This window comes from Alligator sinensis, unplaced genomic scaffold (genome assembly GCF_000455745.1).
Source record: "Alligator sinensis unplaced genomic scaffold, ASM45574v1 scaffold215_3, whole genome shotgun sequence".
Classification (NCBI taxonomy): Eukaryota; Metazoa; Chordata; order Crocodylia; family Alligatoridae; genus Alligator; species Alligator sinensis.
In genome coordinates this window covers 360,013-370,316 of record NW_005842175.1, presented here as the reverse complement: position 1 = coordinate 370,316, position 10,304 = coordinate 360,013, and the positions used below count along the sequence as shown (strand labels likewise).

The 10,304-nt window shown below is 53.0% G+C and overlaps 1 protein-coding gene across 1 annotated transcript in view; it reads left to right on the top strand.

Annotated features, from left to right (window-relative positions):
- GGA1 (golgi associated, gamma adaptin ear containing, ARF binding protein 1) overlaps positions 1-10,280 on the top strand; it is a 13,874-nt gene extending 3,594 nt beyond the window's left edge. Inside the window, exons 4-16 of the mRNA XM_025206853.1 lie at positions 366-489; positions 1,042-1,142; positions 2,217-2,297; positions 2,864-3,001; positions 3,165-3,525; positions 3,853-4,017; positions 4,380-4,535; positions 5,688-5,752; positions 5,934-6,112; positions 6,249-6,541; positions 6,689-6,858; positions 7,573-7,683; positions 7,886-10,280. Of these exons, the coding sequence (XP_025062638.1) occupies positions 366-489; positions 1,042-1,142; positions 2,217-2,297; positions 2,864-3,001; positions 3,165-3,525; positions 3,853-4,017; positions 4,380-4,535; positions 5,688-5,752; positions 5,934-6,112; positions 6,249-6,541; positions 6,689-6,858; positions 7,573-7,683; positions 7,886-7,996 (2,055 nt within the window). The 3' untranslated portion in view covers positions 7,997-10,280. The remainder of the gene's footprint in view (positions 1-365; positions 490-1,041; positions 1,143-2,216; positions 2,298-2,863; positions 3,002-3,164; positions 3,526-3,852; positions 4,018-4,379; positions 4,536-5,687; positions 5,753-5,933; positions 6,113-6,248; positions 6,542-6,688; positions 6,859-7,572; positions 7,684-7,885) is intronic.
- Positions 10,281-10,304: the final 24 nt, after the last annotated feature.

Genomic DNA, 10,304 nt, shown 5'->3' with positions numbered 1-10,304 from the left:
TGCTGTGTTCAGCCGGGCCAGTTAGTGACCAGGCCCATGCCCCTGGCAATATGCACCCTTCCTTTCCAAGGATGCAGAGTCTGGACTGGCCTTCCCTGTGTCACTGACATGCCCCTCACTGCCTGGTGCTGCCTGGCTACCATCTGAGCATAAGATCTCTGCTCTGGTACACCACCCACCCTCTGGTGTGCTGGAAGTCAAATGTAGTTGGGCCATGTTGCAAGGAGCCATGTGGGTTCTTGTACTTCCTTTACCCTTCTCCCATGCTGTTGGAAGCCAGTTCATTTCTCTGTGCAAGGTGATGAACCTGCCTCCTTCCAAATCAGCTCACCACCTCTTCCTCTTTTTCCACCCCCTCTCCTCAGTACCTTGGCAGCCGAACTTCAGAGAAGGTGAAGTCAAAGATCCTGGAGCTGATGTATAGCTGGACGCTGGGGTTGCCTCTCGAGGTGAAGATTACAGAGGCCTACCAGATGCTGAAAAAGCAAGGTGAGAGCCTCACACTTTCAGGGGCAAGAGCCTTCTTCTCTCCAGCCATCTGTGGTGAAGGAAACAGGCCAAATGGATTCTAGGTTTGTCTGCTTCTGGTCCTCTCAGGGAGGCTGCCCAGCTCAGAATCTGGAGAAACTGAATAGGGTTACCTTGGAAATCCAAGCAAGAATGGCTGGTGTCCTTGGCATATTGAACTGGTGGAATAGTGTGGCAGGAGGTGACACCTGCTTTACCCTTGGTAGCTTGGCCTCCAAAAGGCCAGGTGGAGGACAGAGGTTGCCATTGGGCATACAGTGACTTGCTATTAGGTGGTGGAGATGCTGCAGAGGACCTGGCTGAGAGTCACTGGGGGGGACAAGGAGGCAAGAGGAAGATCTGCCCCTTGCAAGCCTTAATTGGCCCGTGGTTAGATATGACTGGTTGTAGGGGATGGGATGCCATCACATGGAACAAAGCAGGGCTGCAGTGGGGAGCAGAAAGCAGCCATCTGTTTGCTCCAGTGAAGCAAGGCCTTGAACATGGTGACCTCTGTGCTCATCTCCCCTGCAGGCATTGTGAAATGCGACCCAAAGCTGCCAGACGATGCTCCCTTCCCACCACCTCCACCCCGGCCCAAAAACATCATCTTTGATGATGAGGAGAAGTCCAAGGTAAGAGCTCAGTAGCAGGATGAAGCCTTCTTAGCCTGTGCCTTCTCTGGGACCTCCAGGCAGGGATGACACAGCAGAGTCATCTCTTCCCTGTACTTATCCTCACCAAGAAGAAAAATGGATACGTGGAGGGCCTGAGCCAAAGAAAGTCAGCAGAAAGGTTCTATCTAGCAGGCTTCCCTTGGAGGCTGAAAGCGTATCATGGAATTTCATGTCACAGGACACTGCTTATGACCATAGCTCAGCAAAGCCTTGTCACTAGCCCAGCAGCTGCTGCAACTCTGACACTTAATCACTGTGTGTCACAGGAGCCTCTTGCCACATGGCATAAAGTGGTTCCAGCTCAGTTCACACCCTCTTCCTTCTCACCATGACCCTCTTATTGCCCAGCTGGTTTGCATCTCTCGAGCCATTTGCCATCAGCCATCATTGTAGCTGGGTTACCACACAGAAACCTCTGCTTGCTGCCCATGTGACTTCTCTCTCTCTGCAGTAGGGGAAAGCTAAACTGTGATGAGTGCACAGAGTTACCACAGAGTAGCTGTGTGGTACAGCCACGCATTTTAACTTGCTGTACTTTCTTTTTATGAATAGGGTCCAGTCAAACCCACATACTAGAGGTTGCACTATTTTAACTTCAAAAACTATGAGTAGGCCAGACCTCAAAGTCCCTCCCCAGTCCAGCATTTGCACGTCTTTGTCAGCCTGGGTACTAGGGTTGTTCAGCTCTGGAATGTGCCTGGCATGAAGCTGAATTCTAATGGGAGACACCCCCCCCCCCCCCCTTGCTAGGGTGGGGATTTAAAAAAAAAAAAAAATTGAAATATTGTTCATCAGAAAGAAGCAAAAAATGGGCACAGGCTTTGCCAGGCAGTTTTGAAGTCACTTCTGTGTCTGAGTCACTTTGTGCTCAGGGAGGGAGGGTTGTGATTTTTATTGGAAATCTTTCCAATCTTCATTCCGCATGAATGGAGTAGTTTGAGAACTGTTCTGGGACTGACCCATGGTTCCACCTGGCTGTGTTTTAGGATTAGTCCCATTTGACCAGTCCCCATATCTCCCCATCTCTTGCAGATGCTGGCTCGCCTGCTGAAAAGCTCCCACCCTGAGGACCTCCGAGCTGCCAACAAGCTCATCAAGGAGATGGTCCAAGAGGTGGGCCCACTGCCTCATGTAGTATTGCTGGGAGGGGGTACTGTCTGTGGTGTGCTCAGTGGCCAGGCCTCCCTGTTGTAGCATGGTGGGGAAACCTGGAACACCATGCTGAGAGGTAGTGGGATAGGATGGAGCCAGTGACCAATCGACCTGACACCTCACACTTGTGGCAGGAAATAAAGGCACTTCCAGCTGCATCAGTAGAAGGGCAAAGAGGCTGATAGGGTGACTTGGAAATGACTTCTCTCCTTGATTGTCTGGGAGCTCAGTGCTGGTGAGCATGCAACAGTGGCCGCGGCACCAACTGCTGGAGCATTCTTAGCCTCTCGGCCAGGTGCTGGGTCTCATTGTGGCCCAGCTGGTTGCTTGACAGTCTCAGGAGAGAAGAGTCCATTCAGATGAGCTGTTTTGGGGACAGTGACACTTGCCTAGTCTCTCTAAATGCCATTTGAAGTGGGTGACTTAACTGTGTTTTCCTAGCCTTGCAGCAGGGACAGGGGGAAGAAAGGTCAGACCCCCTTCCTAGTTTACCCCACCTATGCCCACTTCTGCTTGTTGTGCCTCAGGACCAGAAGCGAATGGAGAAGATCTCCAAGAGGGTGAATGCCATTGAGGAAGTGAACAACAACGTGAAATTGCTGACTGAGATGGTGACCAGCTACACCAAGGGGGAGACAACAGAAAGCAATGAGGACCTCATGAAGGTGAGGAGGGGGTGGTGCCAGGAGTCCTTTCTCTTCTTTCCCTCACAACCGGGCCTTCAGTCCCCCCCAGCCTGTGGCAGGGTGGTGCTTGCTTTCAGGCTTCCCCATCACCTGCCAAGCACCTCTTATTGTTGTCTGCCTCAGCCCCCTTTCTTTCCCACAGGAGCTGTATCAGCGCTGCGAGCGAATGAGGCCCCCATTTCTTCCCTCTCCCCTTTGGCCAGCTTGGCATCGCTCTCCAGCCACTAGATGGCACCCCAGCCCCACTCAGACTGTGGGTTGCTGTTCACAAGGGTTGACCTGCTGGTGGTGGCTGGGAGGTGGCAGGCATTCTGCCATGTACCCTTTGTTTCATGATGGGGTTGGGGGGGAAAAACACGGCAAGTGCAGCAGGAAGGGGGCAGGTAGGGACACAGTAGATGCTGAAGGCAGTGTGTACATGCCTGGAACATCAGCTTGCAGTGACAGATGTCTTTGCAACAGCTGGCTGCTAGTTTTGGTGTGTCTGATATGCTTCCCTCTCTGAGCCTTGTGCAGCCCTACCCCAGAGTAATCTGCCTGAATTCAGTGTAGAAATTCTCAAGGGAGGGGAATTAATTGGGGTAAAACTACACCCACATGTCATCTGCCCACAGCTAGCCTAGGTTAACTGTTGCTTGAGGCATGCAGGCTGCTACCTCCTCCTCTGCTACTGTAATAGCAGCCTACTGCATGCAGGTTCCCTGAGATTATCTGCTCGTTTGTCTACTCCTGTATTCTGGTGTAATTTACATTGATTACTCCAGTGTAAACATGTAGTGTCCAGACTCTACAAGGAACAAGAAGGGGATCCAGGGCCTGTGGCTGAACAGTCAGTAGGCACCCACCTCTCTGCTGTCTACAATGTCCCCCCACACCTCCTCTTTCAGCGGAAATCCTGCAAGCCAATGACAACTTGACACAGGTGATCAACCTGTACAAGCAGCTTGTTAAAGGAGAGGAGATCAACGGAGAGACTGTGGCTGGCCCCCTCCGAGGTGAGGAGACCTCCAGAGGGAGGGAACCTAAGGGGGATATACCACAGGGGAAGCGGCAGTCAGCCCCTTGCAAGGTGAGGAGACCCTGAACAGAGAAGCAGAAGTGTGCAGTCTTGGTACTGAAGGAGGTTAGCAGATTACCCAGCCCTTCTCTCTATGCACAGGCTTTGTCCTGCTGCTTTGGAATGGGAGAGTAAAGATGGGCACTGGGGTTATGTGACCCCCAGGTCAGGATAAGTCATGATCACCACATGACCCAGGTGGGGCTTAGAGATGGACACAGTTCCCAGCAGAGGAAGAAAGGGGGTGGATAGGGGTTTTGAAGCTTTTCATTTACCACCACCACTTCTTCCTGCCTACAGGGAGCACCTCTGCACTCCTGGACCTGTCTGGGCTGGACATGGTGGTGACGGGCCCCTCCTACCCAGCCTTACCCACTCTCTCAGGTGGCACTGGAGTCCCTGTGCCTGACCAAGCCAGCTCCATCTCCCTGCTGGATGATGAGCTCATGTCTTTAGGTGAGGGGAGAGGTACAGAAAGTGTTTGGCCATCTACTCATTAACATGGTGGGATGCCTAATTGGGAAAGTACAGACCTTATGAAGAACCTACAGTGGGGTGGACTGGAGCTTGGAAAGCCAGACAGAGAGCATGAAGGCTGGAGTAGGGAATGCTCCTCACTGCCAGGTGGGTGGACCTCAGTTTACTTCTGAGTCTTAATCTTCAGGCGCCTGAGGAAAGCTGCAGTGTTCTACTGTTTTTCCCTAGAAGTGGGAATGACTGAAGAGTTAATTAGGGAAGACAGTCCCAGCCTTGCATCTTATTCACCACTACTGTGGTTGAACATGGTATTTGTTGCACCAGTGCTCTTGCTGCAGAAGGAGCTTTCCATAAAATGCTGTGGTCTGCTGGTGGATGCACAACATAAGGTCAGAGGTCCTTCTGAACATAACTGCTCACTGGGCTAGCATGGCTATAGCACAGCTGTCTGCAGCCAGCAAAACACAAGGGAGCAAAACACAAGGGAGCAATGTGGCTACCCTCATGTCTGGCTACCTCCAGACTCTCCTGATACCTACTTCAAGCTGGGTCATGCGGGCGTGGCCTTCAGTGTGACTTCAAAACAAGGCTCAAATGCCCATCTCTGAATCTGCAGCAAGATGCCCTAAATGCCTTCCTTCCCATGGCCCAGCAGGCCCCTCATGAAGAGAAACCCAAGAGGAGGTAGCTGCTTTTGGGGCACAAAGGAGAAATTACAGTGCTGTGAAAGCCCCTTGCCAGATCTTGGTCTCAGGTGAACAGTGAGACAAGTTGGAGCTGTTTCAGCCAGAGAAAGACTCAAGCTTGTGCTTCTGAAGCCAGAGCAAGAGGTGCTACCCTCTCTGTCAGCAAGGCCCTTTTACTATGGAACAAATCATAGGCAGTGTCTTTACCATCTTCAACAGGAACTCAGGCTTCTATGCCATTGAAATGTGCTCAATCGGCTTTTTTCTTCATATTCATCTTGGTACTATAGAAGTCTGGTGGCATCAGTGTGTTCCTTCTGAAGGACAGCCTTCCTGAATCTCCTGCCCCTTATCTCCCTGCCCTGGTCAAGCTGTTTGTGAATACACCCTTTCCCCCAGTTACCAGCAAGGCCCTTTTCTGACCTCTTCCCTTGTTCCTCTCCAGGGCTGAATGACCCACCACTCCCCTCTGCACAGGGCATGGGCAGCAGTGGCTGGAACAGTTTTCAGGTAAGGGGTTTGGAGCAGTGAGCAGGTGGGGGAGGTCTCATCACTGTCTGGGCTTGGGGGAGGACATACCCAGAGTTCATGGTTGCATGGGGTGATGAGGTCAGTGCCCTGGAGACAGCAGGGCTCAGCCATTAGGTCCAGCCCCGTGGTGATGCAGCCTGCCCTCTCGTCATCCTTGCAGTCATCAGACAGCAGTGAGCTTGGCATCCCCTCCAACACAGCTGCTTCAGCAACCCAAGCAGATGCGGGAGCTCCTGCACGAAAGTCTTCCTCTGCCACCAGTGGCCTGGATGACCTGGACCTGCTGGGGAAAACTCTGTTACAACAGTCACTGCCTCCAGAGTCTCAGCAAGTCCGGTGGTAAGATGCTGTAGGGACAAAAAAGGGTCTTGTGTGCCTACTCCACCTGGAAGAATTTCTGGGTGAGATTCCTCCCACCCTTCCTGAGCCCTGTCTGGCACACTTGTTCCTACAGCCTCTTCCCTTCTGTCCCCAGGGAGAAGCAGCCACCCCCACGGCTCACCTTGCGGGATCTCCAGAACAAGAGCAGCTCTGGTGCCTCAGTGAAGATCACGGGTACCCCAGCCCTGCTTGGCAAAATCTCCCTGAACCCTACCACTACCCAGCCCTCTCCCTCGGAGCAGCCTCCCTCCACCTCGCTCCCAACAACTGCTCCCATGCCAACTGGAGCTGTCCCTGCTGCTGCCCTGGTGGGGCCCCCTGCTGCTATGTCACCCCAGGAGATCTCACTAGCTAATATCACAGTGCCTCTGGAGTCAATCAAGCCAAGTGAGTGCCTGGAGAAGGGTCCAGAAGATTTCTCCTCATCACTGGCATCAGGGAGTGGGTTCTTCCACCCCCTCATCTGGGTGGAAGCTCCAGTTGAGGGTTTCTTTCTCTGATCCTACTGACTCTGCTTCCCCCGCCACTGTGCAGGCAGCATCCTCCCCGTCACTGTCTATGACCAGCATGGCTTCCGTGTCCTCTTCCACTTCGCCCGAGACTCCCTGCCCGAGCGGCCTGACGTGCTGGTGGTGGTGATCTCCATGCTCAGCACAGCCCCGCTCCCTATCTGCAACATTGTCTTTCAGTCAGCTGTCCCCAAGGTAAGGGCCCTCCCCAGTACCAAGGGATCTTGTTGGCCAGCAGTTCTGGGGCAGATAGGATTGGGAAGAGGCAGAGGTCCAAGTGGAGCCTGGGAGGGTTGTTTCTCTTACCACATGCCCACAACTAACAGCTACACTCTAGGACAGTGGTACTCAACCTTTTGGACTTGGCACCCCTCCATAACTTTTGTGAGTTGAGTGGCATGTAATTTCAGAAGTAATGCATATATTACAGTGTGTGCGCCTTTGAAAAGAGGAAGAACGGGGTGGGGGGCCAGGCAGGGGCAAGACTGAGTTTGTACTTTATCTCCTCGTGCCTCACAACCCCCTGGTTGAAAATAACTGCTCGGGGCTATAGAAGAATGCTACAGGCTTGGGGAGAGGGAGGGCAGGAGGCCTGGGTCCTGTTCCCAGCTCTGCCACTAACCTCTGCTGAGTGTCTGTGGGCAAGTCATTTCACCTCGGTTCTGTAGAATGTGGGGGTGGGATGTGTTGTTCCTCTCCTCTGGGGAGTCCAAGATCAGTGGGACAACAAGAACCACCTCTTGGCTCTTCCATAGCCAAGTGGCTGAGTGCCCTCTGGGGAGCCAGGGCATCTTCCTGAGGGGAGGAGAGAGCAGGATCCCATGCAAGAGCTAGAAGGAGGAGGGTACCTGCCTCTCATAGGGGCACAAAACTACTTGCTGCTACTTGAGAGATCTCATGATCCCACAGGTGATGAAAGTCAAGCTGCAGCCTCCCTCAGGGACAGAGCTCCCAGCATTTAACCCCATCGTCCACCCAACTGCCATCACCCAAGTCCTGTTGCTTGCGAACCCACAGAAGGTAATAGTGCCTCCCTGCCGCACACAGGCCTTCCCTGTGGCTGACCCTGCCAATGATACTCAGGCTGTTCTCTTTCCTTTCCTCATGCTTGCTCCCACTCTCCCTACCACCCTGTGCCTCAGGGATGGGGAGTCCTCTGCTCTCATAAACTATGGTCTTAGGCACACCTCTTGACCACATTTCCTGTCTCTTTCCTTCCCAGGAGAAAGTGAGGCTACGATACAAGTTGACCTTCACCATGGGGGAGCAGACTTACAACGAGATGGGGGATGTGGACCAGTTCCCCCCTCCAGAGTCCTGGGGGAACCTCTAGGTCCTACAGCCTGTGGGCTGCTTCTGAATCCTGGTGGCTCTTTGGTGCCCTGCTCCAGTTTCCCTCAGGATGGCAGGGGCCTCATCTGGGGCTGGTATTCAGCTGATGCTGCTGCTCTCCTGCTCTGGCACTGGATAGTGAAGGGCTGGGGCCGGAGAGCACATGAAGGATGGTGGGAGGTCTCGGAGCCAAAGGGAGGTGACGCAAAGCTGCTCTGCCTCTCCAGCCTGTTCCTGTCCTAACCCTGCTTCCTTTTCTGCAGGAGTGGAGCTGGAATCAGCACAGGGTAGTGCAGCAAGCCCCAGCCTGACCACACAGCCAAGGACCTACTCTCTTTTCTTGGTGTGGGTGCATAGGGTCTTTGCATCGCTCCCTCCCCTGAGCTGCTTCCTGCTCCCTGGTTGCCAGCAAACTAACTCACCTGGTCCACAGCTTAAGGAGCTCCCTCCTGCAGCTGTGCCCTAATCTTCTACTCTGGTTCCTGTCATGATTCTATGCCTGTGACATGCTGAGAAGCGGGCACAGATCAAGGCTGAACAGGGCCTGGGTGAAGCTGGGGATACTGACCTGCTTTGCTGAAAAGTAGGCATCCATTCTTGGGGCAGCAGAGGTCTGCTGGGTTTCTTTGCTCTGATTCATGGCCAAAGCTGTTTGGGGGTGGGTAGTGAAGAGCCAGAGGACCAGTGTGGTGGTTTAGTGTTCAGCTTAGTGACCTGTAGGCTGGGACCTGGATCCTGACACCGAATTGAGGAAAGGTCTGTCCTGCGGCCACAAGCAGTGGGGATCCATAGCAAGCCCTGTGTCCATGGGCCAAGATGCCTTCTGTGAGAAGGCCTGGCTGGGGCCTGCCAGGCACAGATTTAGGTAAGGGACATGTGGCCTTTTGTAACCCTTGGAGGAGGATTGTGCTGCTCCAGCCTTCCCTCCCCACCCCTTGCAGGACCCTGATGTGAAAAGGAGTTCACGCACTCAGCCCACTAACTGAACTTCTGTTTTGGGGTTTTCTTGGTTCTTTCACTTCATTGTCCCCATCCAGGTGAACCAAAGGGCCAGTAGATGAGACCGTCTCTTACTGAGGTCACCACCAGGAGGAGCACCTGAGCAATGAGAAGGGGGATCCTGCTTCCTTAGGATCCCTATTTTTATTGTACTGGGAGTAGGGGGTGGGCATTTCTCTATGCTGGTCTGTACAGAACTGGCTTGGGGTTGCTTACTGATAAGGGGCCCCAGCTCCTCCAGGGCTTTCTTGGAGGCAGATGGCACTGTTCCTGGTACAGATTCCAGGCTTTTCTCCCAGCTTTGGGGACTCCAGCAGCTCAATCACTGTGACACAAAACTGGTATCTGCTGGAACATAATGCTGGTACAATAAGGGCATTGACAGCCCAACTGCAAAGCTGTACCTTTCACTATCACTACATTGCTGACCAGCTTGCAGGCTATAGCGATGCCTCTTCCCCTGCCCAGGAACTTCCTGGGCTCTGAACTCTAGGACGGCTGCATCTGAGTACAGTGGTTTGAATCATGAGGAAACACTTTCTCCCTAGAAAGGGCTTGGAGAAAGAGAGCATGGATGGAGGCCTTGCCTGGATGGTACAGAGACCAGCTGGTGCCATTGTGCTCTGCCCTGGGGGAAGTCTCTGAACCCCATGTTTGGAGGGAAGGTCCCTGAGCTGGGCCTCTGCTGTGTCTTATTTTCTTTTTTGGTCTCTTTCAGGGTTTTGTATGGATTTTCTTTGCAGATCTTGCTTGGTTCTTGAACTGACTTGTATATATTTTCAGTGCAAATTCTATAAATGGAAAAGGATTTAAAGAAAACCGCCCGGTGCGAAATCTGCTGTATTTATGGGAAATAAAGAGTTCTTTCCTCATGCCTCTGCCTGAGTGAGAGCCTGTCTGGACAGAGTATGTCTGGGAACTCCTCTGTTTGGGAGTGTCCCTGCTGCCTCTTTTTTCCCCCCTGCTGTTGCCCCTTGTTGGTGCTGAGGAGACATTTCCATCTCCTTCTGGATGGAGGTGGGGGGGTTGTCTTAGCACATTTAAGTCCAAAGAGGAAGTGGTGCTAGTATGAGGGAGATGGTCCCATGACCTGTAAACTGATCCAGAGGCACAGAACCCTTATTGGAAGGCAAAGGGCTGGATCCTGCCTTCCAGCTGCTTTGTGTATGTGTGACAGTCTTGCCCACAGACCCAAACTTGCCCTGTCTCATTCAAGTAGGTGTTACCTCAGCCTGTGAAGCTTGGGCCCCTTCCTGCACTCCATTCACAGCCAAGATGGAGCAGAGCACCAGCACATCAGAAGCCAAAGT